This window comes from Aquarana catesbeiana, linkage group LG09, assembly GCF_042186555.1.
Source record: "Aquarana catesbeiana isolate 2022-GZ linkage group LG09, ASM4218655v1, whole genome shotgun sequence".
Lineage (NCBI taxonomy): Eukaryota > Metazoa > Chordata > Amphibia > Anura > Ranidae > Aquarana > Aquarana catesbeiana.
This window is the reverse complement of record NC_133332.1, coordinates 309977036-309995229: the sequence shown is the minus strand read 5'-3', so window position 1 is coordinate 309995229 and position 18194 is coordinate 309977036. Positions and strand designations below refer to the sequence as shown.

General features: G+C 43.3%; 1 protein-coding gene across 2 annotated transcripts in view; it reads right to left on the bottom strand.

Moving 5' to 3' along the window:
* Nucleotides 1-18194, bottom strand: part of LOC141108735 (gamma-aminobutyric acid receptor subunit alpha-3-like) — a 90544-nt gene that overhangs the window by 20946 nt on the left and 51404 nt on the right. For both annotated transcript variants that reach the window (XM_073600636.1, XM_073600637.1), the window contains 7 exons: nt 16372-16493; nt 14688-14755; nt 14028-14248; nt 12622-12704; nt 10912-11055; nt 8183-8335; nt 1396-1607 (listed from right to left, as the gene is read on the bottom strand). In XM_073600636.1, coding sequence (XP_073456737.1) covers nt 1396-1607; nt 8183-8335; nt 10912-11055; nt 12622-12704; nt 14028-14248; nt 14688-14755; nt 16372-16493 — 1003 coding nt within the window. The remainder of the gene's footprint in view (nt 1-1395; nt 1608-8182; nt 8336-10911; nt 11056-12621; nt 12705-14027; nt 14249-14687; nt 14756-16371; nt 16494-18194) is intronic.

Below are 18194 nucleotides of genomic sequence, written 5' to 3'. Positions count from 1 at the left end.
ACAGAACTTTCTGTGCTTCAAAAAGTTGTGCACAGTTTTAAAGTTTTTTTTTCTTCAGGAAGCAGCAATATACAGTAATACCTCAGATTGAGAGTAACGCGGTTTACGAGCGTTTCGCAATATGAGCTATTATTTTAAAAAAAATCCTGACTCGTTTTGCGAGCATTTTCTCGCAAGACGAGCAGGATTCAAGCCTCTGGGGTGTGCAGTACCGCATTTGGCCAGAGGTGCGGGGCGCCAGTGACGCTCGGAGACACTCCCCCACCTCTGGCCACATGCGGTACTGCATACAATAGCAGTCACTGTGGAACGAATTATCTGAGTTTCCATTGACTCCTATGGGCAAACTCGCTTTGATATACGAGAACTTTGGATTACAAGCATTCTTCTGGTACGAATTATGCTCATAATCCAGGGTACCACTGTATAGGAAGTAGAAAGTAGGCAAGTAGGCACTGACATGCCTCATGCCAAGCCAGAGCTCTCTAATCACTGAACCCCATGTTCCCTGTGTTTTGCATAGTTATAGGTCTGACTCAGCAGGGGGTATGTTGGACATCTGCACAGAGACCACTTCTTCAACACAGGGGGTAATGGTCCATCTCTGAAGTATGCAGAATACTGGCAGGGTACAGGCTTTCTACTCAGGCTGTAGCTCCTTTCTTGGCTACTTTAAATTAGTGTAGGGACAGCTATTATTATTATTATTATTATTATTATGTTTTATATGTATACACTATATTACCAAAAGTATTGGGACATCTGCCTTTACAAGCACAAGAACTTTATTGGCATGCCAGTCTTAGTCTGTAGGGTTCAATATCGAGTTGGCCCACCATTTGCAGCTATAACCGCTTCAACTCTTCTGGGAAGGCTGTCCACAAGGTTTAGGAGTGTTTCTATGGGAATGTTTGACCATTCTTCCAGAAGTGCATTTGTAAAGGTCAGGCACTGATGTTGCACAAGAAGGCCTGGCTCGCAGTCTGCGCTCAAATTTATCCCAAAGGTGTTCTGTCGGGTTGAGGCCAGGAATATGTGCAGGCCAGTCATGTTCCTCCACCCCAAACCCGCTCATCCATGTCCTTATGGACCTTGCTTTGTGCGCTGGTCCAAATCATTTGGTGCGGGGGGGGGGGGGATTATGGTGTGGGGTTGTTTTTCAGGGGTTGGCCTTGTCCTCTTAGTTCCAGTGAAGGGAACTCTTAAGGCGTCAGCACACCAAAACATTTTGGACAATTTCATGCTCCCAACTTTGTGGGAACAGTTTGAGGATGTCCCCTTCCTGTTCCAACATGACTGCTCACCAGTGCACAAAGCAAGGTCCATAAAGACATGGATGAGCGAGTTTGGGGTGGAGGAACTTGACCTCAACCTGATATTATTACTCCTTCTTACCTTGAAAGTCTGGCCTTCCTGGGCTCTTTTACCATCCCAGGCCCAGCCTCTTTTAGTGAAATAATTGACTGTAGCGAACTCAATAAGTGCAGAGAAGACAAAAGTATAGCACACCGCCATAAACCAATCCATTGCTGTGGCATAGGCAACCTTGGGCAGAGAGTTCCGTGCACTGATACTCAGTGTTGTCATGGTCAAAACAGTAGTGACTCCTATGGTAAAGAGAAAAGCTGTCATATAGGCATGTTGCTTACAGTCACTGCATTCACAAATACGAAATCAATACATTTGTATAAGAAAAATATTTGTTTAAGACCCAGTTGCCTCTGTAAAAAAACAAAAACAAAGGATACCCTATAAAAAAAAAATAAAAAAGTACCTTTTCAGGAGGCTGAAGTCTTTTCCATCATGTAGAGCTCCAGGAACCACTTTCAAGTGTGTGTGGTTCTAAGTGACACTTTAATGGGGACTTTGCATTAAAATGCAAGGCCTACTTATCGAATAGACCCCGCCTTCATGTTAAAAAGCACAGTTAATAAAAAAAAAAAAAAGTAGACATTAATAAATACCTAATCTATACTTACCTTGGATTTTGGACAGCTCATCTAGGTAAGATTGACTTGACTGCCAGGATCGTTGGAAAGCTGAGGGTTCCAAATCATGCAAGGACACATCAGTTATGGAATGGTTTTCCCAGAACCCTAAGAAAGGGTCCAGTGAAATCACATAACCTTAAATTTTATTCTGTTGTGGTTTTTGTTTTTAATTCTTTAATTAACAGTGCTTTTTTACATTGGGCCACGGTCTACAGGATAAGAAAAGAAGGAAGCACCGCGCACTAGAGAAATATCCCAAGTGTATACAGAGAGTCAAAAACAGCTTCTCCCAGGCCACGCCCCTGATGCAATTCACCCCTCCCACAGGGGGGGCTGTGTGAAATGCATTGGGGGTCGTGGCTTGGGAGCAGCCGGACTGAAGCTGTTTTTGACTCTCCTGTATACTTGGGCTGTTTTTCTGGTGTGCGCCGTCCTTTTTTTTTTTTCTAAATGTGTGTAACAATCCAGGACGGACTGTTTACAGCACCGGGACCCATTTCAAATGCAAGTCACGGTGGGATGATTTAATGGAGTGGTCGTCCCTAAGCTTTTACATAGTAGTTTATGGTCTACAACAGTGGTCTCCAAACTGTGTCCCGGGGGCCGAATGCTTGCTTTTATCAGGCCCTTGGGGCAGCATTTTTTTCACTGACACCATTGAAGGGGCACACTTCCTCCCAATGACACCAACAGTGGGGCCCAATAATACCAATGAAGGGGGACCATTTCTCCCAATGACACCAAAGATCGGGCACTATTTCTCCCAATGACACCAACGATCCGGCACAGTTACCCCTCAATGACCTCAACAATGGGGCACTATTGCTCTCACTGACACCAAAAATGGGGCATTGTTTACTCCAACTGATGCTGGGCCACTGTCTACTCATGATGGCCACAGTCCGGCCCCCCTAAAGTCTGAAGGACAGTAAACTGGCCCTTTGTTTAGAAAGTTTGGAGACCTCTGGTCTACAAGATAAGCTTTAAAGCCAACTCGATTTTTTTATTTATTTTTATTTTTTCATAAAAAAATGTTTTATTAGTTTTATAATGTAGTACAAAAATACATACACACCCACCAACCTAAGCAACTCTATTTTTTAAAATTTTCAAAATGGTTCCCTAGAAAAAAAAAAAAAAACGTTCCCCACAGTTCTTTATTTTCTCCATCAGAGGTCCTCAGTCTTCCGCGTTAATCCAGTAATATTCAACCAAGAAGACTGAGCACATAGCCCAATATATAACAGGCTTGTTGGCCATCATCAGTGCAGCATATAGAAACCATGGCTTCTGTGGAGTAAAATATGACCATATAGGTATAGGTTATGGAGAGAAGGGACTAAAGAAACCAAGTCCTCCAATCAAAATTATTGCCTAGCACAGTAATGTATTTGCATGTATCATTCCATCATATTCCAAAAATTAAAAGATTATTCTTTATTTGAAGACAGGGAGTGGGGCCATGCAAATGATTCCTTTTAAGCCCCATCAACCAGGTGCACCTCCAAAATAGGGAGAGAAGGGACTAAAGAGACCAAGTCCTCCAATCGAAATTATTGCCTAGAACAGTAATGTATTTGCATGTTTCATTCCATCGTATTCCAAAAATTAAAAGATTATTCCTTATTTGAAGACAAGGGGTGAGGTCATGCAAATGATTCCTTTAAGCCCCATCAACCAGATGCACCTCCAAAATATGTAGACTAATAATAATAGAGCTGTTTATTCCAAACTGCATAGAGTTGTTTCAGGCTTTTAGGCCATCATCAGTGCAGTATATGGAAACCGTGGCCTCTATGGAGTAGGCCAATAATGACAGAATGTCTCCTGCGCATAAGTGTGATAGCCTGGTACAGGTGTAAAAGATGACACCACGTTGCTGGAGAATGCTTCAAGCCTTGCTGCCCTGTAGGACTGGGGATGTCTTGAAGCCACTACAAAAAACAAACAAAAGGGGGCGCACCAGCCTAGTGCATTATCCCACAGCGTTTATTTAAGATTAACAAGAAGAATACAAACATGTGAATTAACATCGCTCATCGAGCTACTTATCTATAGCCCAGTAGTCCTAGACTTGGCACACTCCAGAGTGCAGGGGGGCCTCACCTGGATCCTTTATGGCTAACGTGTTTCAAAGGTAACCCCTTCTTCATCAGCTTGGTTCTGATGAAGAAGGGGTTACCTTTGAAACATGTTAGTCATAAAGGATCCCAGTGAGGGCCCCCTGCACTCTGGAGTGTGCCAAGTCTGGGACTACTGGGCTATAGATGAGTAGCTCGATGAGCGATTTTAAGTCACGTTTGTGAGTATTATTCTTATTAACCTTAAATACAGTGCATGCGGAAAGTATTGATAGCGCTTCACTTTTTCCACATATTATTTTACAGCCTTATTCCAAAATTCATTATTTTCCTCAAAATTCTACAAACAATACCCCATAATGACAACGTGAAAGAAGTTTGTTTTAAACTTTGCAATTTTTTAAAAAAAATAAGAAAAAAATCCCATCTACATAAGTATCACAGCCTTTGCCATGACTCTTAAAATTAAGCTCAGGGGCATCCTGTTTGCACTGATCATCCTTGAGATGTTTCTATAACTTGATTGGAGTCCACCTGTGGTAAATTCAGTTGATTGGACATGATTTGGAAAGGCACACACCTGTCTATATAAGGTCCCACAGGTAACAGTGCATGTCAGAGCACAAGCCAAGCCATGAAGTCCAAAGAATTGTCTGTAGACCTCTGAGACAGGATTGTATTGAGGCACAGATCTGGGGAAAGGTACAGAAAAATGTCTGCAGCATTGAAGGTCCCAGTGAGCACAGTGGCCCCCATCATACGTAAATGGAAGACGTTTGAAACCACCAGGACTCTTCCTAGTGTGGGCCACTACTGAGCATTCGGGGGAAGAAGAGCCTTAGTCAGGGAGGTGACCAAGATCCTGATGGTCACTCAGTGCTCCAGTGTTTCTCGGTGGAGACAGAAGAACCTTCCAAAAGAACAACCATCTCTGCAACATTCCACCAATCAGGCCTGTATGGTAGAGTGGCCAGATGGAAGCCACTCCTCAGTAAAAGGCACATGACAGCCCGTATGGAGTTTGCCAAAATGCACCTGAAGGACTTTCAGACCATGAGAAAATTCTCTGATAAAACAAAGATGGAACTATTTGGCCTGAATGGCAAGCATCATGTCTGGAGAAAACCAGGCACCACTCATCACCTGGCCACCCTTGACATTTTACACATTTTGTCATTTTGTCATGTTACAACCAAAAATTTAAATGCATTTTATTGGGATTTTATGTGATAGACCAACACAAAGTGGCACATAATTGTGCAGTGGAAGGACAATGATAAATCGTTTTTAATCTTTTTTTACAAATAATTATCTGAAAAGTGTGGCATGCATATGCTTTCAGCCCCCCTTACTCTGATACCCCTAAAAAAAATCTAGTGGAACCAATTGCCCTCAGAAGTCAACTAATTAGTAAATAGAGTCCACCTGTGTGTAATTTAATCTCAGTATAAATACGGCTGTTCTGTGAAGCCCTCAGAGATTTGTTTGAATACCTTAGTGAACAAACCGCATCATGAAGGCCAAGGAACGCACCAGACAGGTCAGGGATAAAATTGTGGAGAAGTTTAAAGCAAGGTTAGGTTATAAAAAAATATCCCAAGCTTTCAACATCTCAGAGCGCTGTTCAATACATCATCCGAAAATGGAAAGAGTATGACACAACTGCAAACCTACCAAGACATGGCCGTCCATCTAAACTGACAGGCCGGGCAAGGAGAGCATTCATCAGAGAAGCAGCCAAGAGGCCCATGGTAACTCTGGAGGAGCTGCAGAGATCCACAGCACAGGTGGGAGAATCTGTCCACAGGACAACTATTAGTCGTGCTCTCCACAAATCTGGCCTTTATGGAAGAGTGGCAAGAAGAAAGCCTTTGTTGAAATAAAGCCATAAGAAGTCCTGTTTGCAGTTTGCGAGAAGCCATGTGGGGAAACGGCAAACATGTGGAAGAAGGTGCTCTGGTCATATGAGACCAAAATGGAACTTTTCGGCCTAAAAGCAAAACGCTATGTGTGGTGGAAAACTAATACTGCACATCACCCTGAGCATACCATCCCCACCGTGAAACATGGTGGTGGCAGCATCATGTTTTGGGGATGCTTTTCTTCAACAGGGAAAGGGAAGCTGGTCAGAGTTGATGGGAAGATGGATGGAGCCAAATACAGGACAATCTTAGAAGAAAACCTGTTTCTGCAAAAGACTTCAGACCTTCCAGCAGGACAACAACCCTAAACATACAGCCAGAGCTACAATGGAATGGTTTAGATCAAAACATATTCATGTGTTAGAATGGCCCAGTCAAAGTCAAGACCTAAATACAACTGAGAATCTGTGGCAAGACTTGAAAATTGCTGTTCACAGACGCTCTCCATCCAATCTGACAGAGCTTAAGCTATTTTAGAAAGAACAATGGGCAAAAATGTCACTTTCTAGATGTGCAAAGCTGGTAGAGACATCCCCAAAAAGACTTGCAGCTGTAATTGCAGTGAAAGGTGGTTCTACAAAGTATTGACTTAGGGGGGCTGAATACAAATGCCCCCCACACTTTTCAGGTATATATTTGCAAAAAATATTGAACCATTTATCATAGGGGTATTCATGTGGATATAAGTTTTTTAATATTTAATATCTTAAATGTACTGTATTTCCATATATTGATATAATATTCTTTTGAGACATGCCTGTAACCAGAGTACATATTCTTTTGTATAATTGATGAATAATCTGTATCTGTATGGGTATGAATGCTTTTTCAAGTCACTGTAAATGCAGCAATGTACAGAGACATCCTTGATGAAAACCTGCTCTGGGCCTCAGACTGGGGCGAAGGTTCATCTTTCAACAGGACAACGACCCTAAGCACACAGCCAAGATAGCAAAGGAGTGGCTACGGGATAACTCTGTGAACGTCCTATAGTGGCCCAGCCAGTGCCCAGACTTCAACCTGATTGGACATCTCTGGAGAGATCTGAAAATGGCTGTGCACCGACGCTCCCCATCCAACCTGATGGAGCTTGAGAGGTCCCTGCAAAGGAGAATGGAAGAAACTGCCCAAAAAATAGGTGTGCCAAGCTTGTAGCATCATACTCAAAAAGACTTGAGGCTGTAATTGGTGCCAAAGGTGCTTCACCAAAGTATTGAGCAAAGACTGTGAATACTTTTTTACATTTGTACATGTACTTTTTTTTAATGAATTTGCAAAGATTTCAAACAAACTTCTTTTTTTGTTGTCATTATGGGGTATTGTTTGTAGAATTTTGGAGAAAAAATTGAATTTAATCCATTTTGGTATAAGACTGTAACATAACAAAATGTGTAAAAAGTAAATACTTTCTGGATGCACTGTAAATGCTGCGGGATAATGCATTAGGCTGGTGCACCCTCATTTATTTGTTTTTTCTATGGAGTAGGACCTGGGATACAATGAGACCGTAGAACAATACAGGTTAAAGGGGTTGTAAAGGTAATTTTTTTTTTTATTTAAAATAACAAACATATCATACTTACCTTCACTGTGCAGCTCGTTCTGCACAGAGTGGCCCCGAACCTGGTCTTCTGGGGTCCCTCGGCGGCTGTTTCAGCTCCTCCCCGCAAGCATTTACCACCTTAATGCGAGCTCCCTCGCATGGTGGTGAGTGCTTGCGGGCGCGCTCCCGTGATACAGCCGGCGGCTATAGCCGCTCGCTGTATCACTCGGCCCCGCAACCCGGCGCGCCGCGTCATCGGATGTGATTGACAGCAGCGCGAGCCAATGGCTGCGCTGCTTTCAATCCATCCACTGCAGCCAATCAGCGACCAGGCTGAGCTGCAATGAGGACGAGCAGCGAAGATTCGAGGCGTCAGGTAAGTAAAACAGGGGGGCTGGGGGCGGCGGTACTGTCAAAAGTTTTTTCACCTTAATGCATAGAATGCATTAAGGTGAAAAGATTTTTATCTTTACAACCCCTTTAAGGTCAGAGGGGACTATAGAGATCAAAAGAGACGAATGGAATCAAAAAACCTTCAACCCTAATAGGATGGATACAGACATCCAAACACATCCAAAGAAGGAAGGAACGAAACAAACTATTGCCTGCTTATATTACTTATATTTCCTGTTGCGTTTAACTTACCAAACACGGTCCTGGCTGGGACTGACTCCCTGTTAAGCCAGAAGGACACTTGTGAAAGGATGACGGTCATTATACACGGTAGATAGGTCTGTATGACAAAATATCCAATTTTCCTCTTTAGGTGGAAGTGAGTAGTCATGACAATGTATTCACCTAACGGGTAGGTAGGATAAAAATAATGCTTTAATTAAAACATATGTGGAACATTTAAGTGTTCAGAGTTATACATTGTGACATTTTTGAAAACAACGACTGAACTATAGACAGGGTTGTTTTTAGGGTCATAATAGACCAAGGGGAACCTCTGGGCGCACACATGGGGAGGGGGCTGGTGGGATACCATTAGGACCACTTCAGATCATATTCTTTTCAATCTAACAAAAATGAATAGGTCTAAGAACTATAATGTCACATTATGATGACTAATAATTAATACGAGGTGGTACCAAAAAGTTTACTGACTAGCTCTGTTTACAAGAAGTTCTTTATTCATCTATGTTCACACACTATCACCTTCGAAATAGTCCCCTTGGACAGAAATCCAGCATTCCTGCCACATCTGGAATGTGTCCTGGAAGTCTTCTTTTTCGAAGCGTGTCAAGCACCTTCTGCTTTTCGCGCTGGATTTCTGCAATGGTGTCAAAACAGCGACCTTTGAGCTCGATCTTCAACTCATTGCATCATCGCCCTAAACTTTGCCGAATCATGTCAAACGTCTCTGTGGCAGATTTGCCCAGTTTCACGCAGAATTTCAAGTTTGCTCCAGCTTGCTGTCCATGATGAAATCGCAGAAGCGGTAATGCATGTGGTCAGAATAGCACCAGTTGCACAGCTCCCGATGGACACAGGTCGATGTATTTTGGCACACTGACTTATGAAGGTCGGTGCTCCCTGTGAGTGTGCGTGCCAGCCTTGTGCTGCCATCTGTTGGCGTGTTACAAAACTAGTCTCAAAACGTTTTGATACCACCCCGTAGATGGATTGAAAAGTAAAAAAATTGTACAATGTTCTAAAATTGTATAATGCTTGTAATGTATCGTCTCTAGGAGACCCGGGGCCCTCAGTAGAAGACCTGGTGCATGTGCCCCGAGTGCCCGAGTTTAGCAATGCCCCTGTCTATGGATAATGTTTCAAGAGGAACTCCTACTAAATTGTTTTGTTTTACCTATTTGGATGGAGCGGGTTAGCAATAGAACGTACTGTAGGTCAGGCTTTTACAGATTTCTGCCAACCTATTGGAGAGGTTTGGCTTCTTGACCTATTTCAGGATAAGATAACTTGTTAATGTAAGTAATAACCCATGTAAGATCCAACACCATCCAAAACGGATCATACACTGGGTTTTAATAATGGAGGAAAATGCCACGAGCAGGTGGGTATAATGGATTGGGGGGCCGGACTTTAGGAAATTCCCTTTGCTAGGAATGAGAATAAAAGTCAGGTAGGGGTAGTAGATCCAATGGAGTTTGGGGGTTTCATGGGCGTATGGGTGATGAGGGGTTCATGAATGAATGTGGTGGTTCATAGAAGAAGTATGGGCGAGGGGAGTTGATGGGAGTATAGGGGTTTCATGTGAGTATGGGTGAAGAAGGGGGGTTCATTGGAGTATAGATAATGAGGGGTTCATGGATGAATGAGGGAGTTCATAGAAGTATCGGTGAGGGGAGTTGATGGGGGTATAGGGGTTTCATGGGAGTATGGGTGAAGAAGGGGGGTTCATTGGAGTATAGATAATGAGGGGTTCATGGATGAATGAGGTAGTTCATAGAAGTATGGGTGAGGGGGGTTGATGGGAGTATAGGGGTTTCATGGGAGTATGGGTGAAGAAGGGGGGGTTCATTGGAGTATGGGTGATGAGGGGTTCATGGATGAATGAGGTGGTTCATAGAAGAAGTATGGGTGAGGGGAGTTGATGGGAGTATAGGGGTTTCATGGGAGTATGGGTGAAGAAGGGGGGTTCATTGGAGTATGGGTAATGAGGGGTTCATGGATGAATGAGGGAGTTCATAGAAGTATGGGTGAGGGGAGTTGATGGGAGTATAGGGGTTTCATGGGAGTATGGGTGAAGAAGGGGGGTTCAGTGGAGTATGGGTAATGAGGGGTTCATGGATGAATGAGGGAGTTCATAGAAGTATGGTTGAGGGGAGTTGATGGGAGTATAGGGGTTTCATGGGAGTATGGGTGAAGAAGGGGGGTTCATTGGAGTATAGGTGATGAGGGGTTCATGGATGAATGAGGTTGTTCATAGAAGTATGGGTGAGGCGAGTTGATGGGCGTATAGGGGTTTCATGGGAGTATGGGTGAGGGGGGTTGATGTGAGTGTGGATGATAGGAGGATAAGTCATGGGAGTACAGGTGGGGAAGTTCATGTGAAAACAAGTTGGGGAAGGTGTGTTAGGTTCAACTAGTACTGGTAGGGGGAGAGGTGTTCATGGAAGTGAATGGCAGGGGGTAGACCTGAAATGGAAATACACGTGTGGATGAAGGGAATAAGGGTCATGGAAGCACTGGTAGGAAAGTGGAGGAGAAAAGGTAAAGAAGCAGCCGAAAAGCTCGCCAAATAATGAGAATTTATTTGGAAAAAAGATAATTTCACATGTATGCAGCCTATATGGCCCCCTTTAGCAAGTTTCCAACAAGAAGTACATGTCCTATGCTAATAATCCTAAAGTTTAATTAAATAAGTCTCACCATTGTGGTCCGTCATCTTCACATATAATAAAGCTTACCTGTACTCGATCGGATGGTCTCAGTCCCTAACACCAGGCCAAGCAGGTCATATTGGTTGAGTCTAGAGCCATCCGGGGCTACGGCTACTGATTTGTCAGAGCCATTCGTCCAAGCATAAACCACTTCTGTACTGGGATAGGCATCTGTAGAACAAGTACACAGATTACTGGGGGCTCAAACTGCCCACCACATATCGATAAAGTAAAAAAAAAAGGATTGTTGTTTATCTAGGAATGTCTATCTATCTATCTATTCAGTAAATGTATTTTCTTCCTAATTCCCCCAGTGATACAAAATACTAATTGCTTTAATTTATGCCTTCAGTGTAACCATATGAAGGTGGCCATACTTTCATTTAATTCAGATATCTTTGCCAAATGCTATTGCCAACTGACTAATCATTCTGTAGCCATCTACAGCCACCCCTATGCATTGGGGCCTCACTATGTAGGATCTATCTAGCTATCTCTCTTTCACTTTTGACACAGTCATCTAATAAAGTATTGGTTGCTCTGTAAAATTTGGAGAGTTTATTAACGCACTTCTGGGTCCTGAATAAACTTAAAGCCCAATTTGGGACTTTTTTTTTTTTTAAATGTTCCCCCGGTTGGTTTTAAACACAGCTCACCTTCAATCCGGAGCGGTCCCCTGCAACACATCTTTTCTGCTACAAGATGTACTCAGTCGTCCAGGTTTAAAGGCACCCAGTGTCATTAAATCTGGAAGACTTAGGTGATCCTGTGAATGCAGAAAGTCCTGGACCTGCCCCCCGAGGGGCATCACAACGAAAACCTGAACTCACAGCGTGATAATGCAGAGAAGTGCACTGGCATCATAATGTTTGCAGTGTTCTCTGAATCACTGGGATCCCACCACCAGGAGGGGAGGCGAAAGGAGAATAGGACATTGTAAAAAGGTAAAGTGTTCTTTTCTGGCCCCTGCTCCCCAGGTGTAAAATGCATAATGCACTTTATCCTATCCTCTTAGGTGTCCCTGTTTCCCTCTCCCCACCTATGTCTGATTACATATATACCAAGAAGGCAAATACTTAATTAGTTATGAATGTTGGCGCTTGCCTTGAGCACCAGGTGCTTCCCCAAGAACAAGCGCTGTCACAATGTATGAGGGAAGGGAGGGGCTAGTCCCTTTAAAAGACCAGGACAGGCACATACTGTAGAGGGCTGCCTGGTCCCCCCACACATGTGCCATCGATCAGTTAAGCCATATTTTTACTGCCCCCCGCCAATCACTTCCACTTAAGCTGCAAAGGCAGCCACAAGTTACAAATAGTTACATAGTAGGTGAGGTTGAAAAAAGACACAGGTCCATCAAGTCCAGCCTACAAGTAAAGCATTCCGGCTGCAAAGAGAATAAAACCCTCTACACATTCATTGGGCGGTACCACTGAAACCATCCCATTCAAGTGAATGCGGCCTTGCCACAACCCCATGCATTGCACATGGTTGTGGCGAAGTGGTGTGGGCTTTTAGGGGTTATAACAGGCACTGGGGAGGTGAAATTACGCTTTTTTGGACCAGTATTTTACTTGTTTTAACTATTATGAGAGTTCTTCTTTGACTCCTCATGTGGGCCAATTTTGTTACATTGGAAAAATCAATGGAGTTGACTTTATAAAGTCTCTTACCAAAAAAAAAAAAATAGTGAACATGTGAATATGAAAAGTGTTTTATGCATATACAGATACTTACAGCTTCCAAATTTCAGTGGGCAAGCATGAACATCCATAGGGAAATCTTCTAGGTGCATTGTGCATTCAGCATGAATTGTAAGCCTGGACAAGAGTAACAATAAAACAATACAGGCACTTCAGGCAGATCGCAAAGACACACATTATTGCAGCTTTGTATTCAATATAATACATAATTACATTTATTTATTCTTTTCAACACAAGTAGAATAAGGTAAGAACATGGAGGTGCCCGGTGTAGTTCACCAAATTGGCCACTAGATTTCTCCATAGTTAGCATTGGGAATCCTGTAGTGAGAGTAGCCAATGTAGGTGCCAAGGTATCCCCCACAGTGTGGTGTATCCTAAATAGTGAGGTAGTGCCAGCCCTGCCACTGCCAATGTGGGGCATCTTGGGTAAGAGGATTCTGTATAAATAGTCTGGCAGGATTCCACATGGCCATAACCTGGTCATGGGAAGCTGTGCAAGGACCACTCCACCAAAGATGTAATCAAAGAGGCTCTATCTTCTGAAAGCTTCTTCTTAGGGGAAAAGCGAGGAAGGAGAATTGTGAGACTAATGGGACTACTCACATCCATTGGGTATGGGATGTAGGACTCCAACAAAATCCCCTATGAGCTGCTCCTCAACTCGGCTCTCTGCTCTGTTGTTATCTGTTTGTAACTGAAGGATTGTGCCGTCACCATTTGGAATGACTGCAGCATGTAAATATTTACAGTACAGTATTTCAACTGTGTTTCAGTAAAGTGTTAAAAGGCTGTAGCTGTATGGACACTTGCTTTTCCCAACCTCGAATGGGGGCTTCCTCTGGGAAGGAAACCCGTGTTGGAAGGGCTGCTGCTGGGGTCCATTGCTGTAGGCCTGTGGAAGGTATGGATCAGACTACTGGGTGGTGTTGGTCAGGCCAGGCCAGGGCCCTCCTGGTGGATGCCTCTGTAATGGTGCCCAGAGTATGATCCTGGGTACATAGTACCTAAGTGAGCCTAGGACATTGATGGCAAACCTTGGTACCCCAGATGTTTTGGAACTACATTTCCCATGATGCTCAACTACACTCCAGAGTGCATGAGCATCATGGGAAGTGTAGTTCCAAAACATCTGGGGTGCCATCACTGGCCTAGTGGAACGACCAATCCCAGGTAGCAATGGGTTGAAGAGTACAAATGCTACCCCACCAAAAGGCTGTACATGCAAGGCCAGCATGGCTACACAGTATAATTACCATAAACTGATCATGTTTTAGATGGCCTTTAATGGGTTCTCTAGAGCCACGGGCCACGGTGTGGAGCCTGCAGTGTCCTACAGAGTTCTCTCTGCAGAATGCTACAGTGAACACCTTATGATTGGTAGAGAGCTCAGTCACATGACATTGCTATGGGCAGTGGACAGTATTTCAGACAAGTCACCTCATAGTGTACAGTAGGGTCCCATTATATGTGAGTCTCAGCAGCTTGTTGGGTGTTGTCATGTTATGAGCAACTGATTTCTTTCCATTGTGAAAGAAGGTGTCCGGGGTCCAGATCTTGCTGGCCAACAGGTTATTCAGAGGCAGAGTTTTTATAGGCCCGTCAAATTTTAATCGCTCGTCCAGCCAGCTTTGTCGAAAGAAGACATCTATAGTATACTCCTAAAAGAGAGAGATATCAAAAGATGTCAGTACAAGAAATGAAGCATCTAAATGTACAAAACAGAATTTCAGGTCTAACATTTGTACTACGCAGCCTATATTGTACACATCCTTTCCATTTTTTGGGGTATTGAGAAGCGCCAGGTACAAAGGACCAAGCTGGCTGTTCTTAGTGCCTTTAGGAGATGCTAGTTTCTATCAAATTATAATTTAGGTCCTCAAGGATAATTCATGGTGATGCTAAGATACATTGCTGAAGCCCTGAAGAGGGGGGGCCTTTCCCCCTGAAACATGTTGGCTTTATCAGATGCTCTTAACCAGTAAATGATTCAAAAGAACATTTTCAATGATGTGATTCTTTGTGGTAGATGCCCCTCAATACACACTCAAGATCTGACCATCTATCAAAGAAAAAAAAAAAAATCTATATTTCACTCACCATATCTGTGTCTGATACGGGGCCAAAACTAGTGACGTATATTTCAGTCTTAACTTCCGTTACTGATTCTAAAAAAGTTAAGAAGTGAGCGCATTAAAACAAACTATAACTCGTAACAAATGTCTATATAAAAGTATATCACAAACGAATTTGCTTGCAATGTTTTTCAGCGCAAAGTGTTCTCTGATTGGACAAGGGAGAGAGGTGGGGCATTGACGTCACGCTCTTCACCTCCAATCACAGAACCCTTTGCATTCATTCAGAAAATGCAAAGCATTCTCTGCATGGCCGCCCATGCCAAGCGTGACCCAAAAAGACAAAATTTAGGTGCCGCTCAGGTGGAGAGGTAAAGTGAAGGCAGGGACAAGGAGCTCATCCTAGCTGCATATCATGAAGCAGACCCATGTGTATTAAGTGAGATGAATGGCAGCCTCAGCCCTGGCTCCAGCAAGGCCACACCCCAAACAAGTTTCGCTCAGCCCCCTTGGAGCTTAACCACTTCAGCCCCAGAAGGATTTACCCTCTTAATGACCGGGCCTATATTTGCGATACGGCATTGCGTTGCTTTAACTGACAATTTTAAAAAATAAAACAATATTTTTTACTTTCTGCTATAATACATATCCAAAAAAAAAAAAATTATAAAAAACGAATTTATTCATCAGTTTAGACCAATATATATATTCTGCTACGTAATTTTGGTAAAAAAAATTTGCAATAAGTGTATATTGATTGGTTTGCGCAAAAGTTATAGCGTCTACAGAATAGGGGAAAGATTTAGGGACTTTTAATTTTTTTTTATTGCTTTTACTAGAAATGGCTGGATCAGCGATTTTTTTTTTTAGCAGGATTGTGACATTGCGGCCGACAAATCTGACCCTAAAAGTGACACTTTTTGGTGACCAGTGTCCCCAATACAGTGATCAATGCTATAAAAATGCACCTATTACTGTATAAATGACACAGGCAGGGAAGGAATTAACACTAGGGGGCGATCAAGGGGTTAAGTGTTCCCTGGGAGGTGTTTCTAACTGTGGGAGGGAGGGGACTGACAGGGAGTACAGAGAGATCACTTTGTTTACATAGACAGATCCCCGTTCTGCCTCTCTTCACCGCGATCGCAGGTGGCCGGTGGACATCAAGTCCGCCGGACCCCGCAGGCGAGCTCCCACAGCCCGCGACGGGCACATGCTCCGGCAGTACCACATGCACAGACCGACATACAGGTATGTCGGTTTGCGCAGCCGAGCATCCTTGCCGAAGTATATATAAGGAAGGGGGTTGGCAAATGTCTAATGATGAAGATCCCCATGATTAAGCTTCAAGGGGCGGAGCAAAATGGGTTGGTGCGTGGCTTGGCTGGAGTCCGGGCTGAGGCTGCCATTCATCTGACGCACATGGGTCTGCTTCATGATGTGCGGCTTACAGTAGGTGCCAACATTCTAATTTCTTATCTATTGAGGCCAATACATATTAAACGGACAACTATTATTATTATTTTTTCTGATGCATTATGAATTTTATTTTTACCAAGTATTAGATTTGATTGCATTATTATTTTATTTATATTATGAATTAAATTAAAAAAAAATGATTTTCTTTGGTCCCAGTATCCTTCCATATAAATCAATCAATGACATGCTAGCTTACTGATCACCATGAACAAGAATTCTCTTTTTCTTACCTCCCAGGCCTGGTCTTAACCTGTTATCATATCCATCCAGAAGTCTGTCTAGGATCCTTGTGAATAAGGTAATATTGTCCTTGCTGTCATCAACGACTTCAGGCGCATGTTTGGGTGACAACCTGTAAAATAAACAGGATTATAACTTTCAGGGTTTAATTAATGATATGCATGAACGTCCCCAGCCCACTTTCTTAGTCCCCTCGTTCAGGTGTGCTACCACCTCCCGAACCCCCAACAGGTCAATAGCTACCTCCTCCAGCATTTGCAGCCTCTTTTGTTGTCCGTAGCTTGGTCGGTTAAAATCGAATGCTGCCTTTGCTTTATTGCCCCATAGATGTGAATGGTACATATCCATACTGCAGGAGCAACGCCCCATTAGCAGTCTGGTACTTGACATTTACCGCTTGAACTATAGACCTCAGTTGTCGCAGGAGATAAGTATGGAAGTATGGACTTGGGAGGGGAAGGGGTTGTAATTCCACCCTGGGCTACCCCTGTCTGAGCTTTATTGTCCCATAGATGTGAATGGTACATATCCATACTGTAGGAGCAACGCCCCATTAGCAGTCCGGCACTTGGTAATTACCGTTTGAGCTACAGACCTCAGCTGTCGCAGGACAAAAGTATGGACTTGGGAGGGGAAGGGGTTGTAATTCTACCCTGGGCTACCCCTGTCTGAGCTTTATTGTCCCATAGATGTGAATGAATGGTACATATCCATACTGCAGAAACAATGCCCCATTAGCAGTCTGGCACTTGATATTTACCATTTGAGCTACAAACCACAGCTATCATAGGAGGTAAGTATGGAATTGGGAGGGGAAGGGGTTGTAATTCTACCCTGGCCTACCCCTGCCTGAGCTTTATTGTCCCATAGATGTGAATGAATGGTACATATCCATACTGCAGGAGCAATGCCCCATTAGCAGTCCAGCACTTGATATTTACTGGTTGAGCTACAGACCACAGCTATCGCAAGAGGTAAGTATGGACTTGGGAGGGGAAGGGGTTGTAATTTGCTGGCACATAGCGAGGGGGCTGACGGGGTTGTTTGGAAGAGTGTAGACTTATGTTAAAGCAGAACCCAAGGCAGATATAAAAGACACAAATTACCGCAGCTCTGTATTCATTAATAAGTCATTCATATTCTTAAGTGCAAGCATCGGACTTTAACTTGGTATGAACTGGGAGAGGGAGAAGCAGAACAAGGAGCCAATCAGTTACTCTGCATGCAAATGTGCTGACTAAGGTAATCGGAGGAGAGAGCAGAGTGACAGAGTTCATCCCTAAATCAGGGGTCTCCAAACTTCTTTCATAGCCAGCGCCCAGGAGATGGAGTACACCATTGTATTGCTGAATTGTGGTATAGCCAGTTTGGTTGTGCCAGGCTGTACAAATCTCAGGACTGGATGCATAGAAATACAAGTCTTTGACTAGTAAAAGAGCTCTCAAATATGTATTTCATTTCTCAAATATGTATTTAATTTGTTTTTAGCTGTTTCCCTGAATGTCAGCTTTAACTTAGGGTTCTTGGTCCATCCTTTGCGAGAAAAAGGCTCATCCTTTGTAATCATTGGATGAGGATTGAACCATGTAGCAGTTCCCTGCTATGTAATAACAAAAACTGTCTAACCCAGGCATTCACAACCTTTTCAACACAGAGGAACCCTTGAAATAACTTTACAGTCTCAGGGAAACCCTGCTAAAATTCCTATATCTACAACTCATGATACATTAGTGTGATGGCCAGTGGAAGAATTCTCCTTACACTTGTGGATATTGGGATGAATTACCCCCTTTGCAGATATCTAAAAAGATCA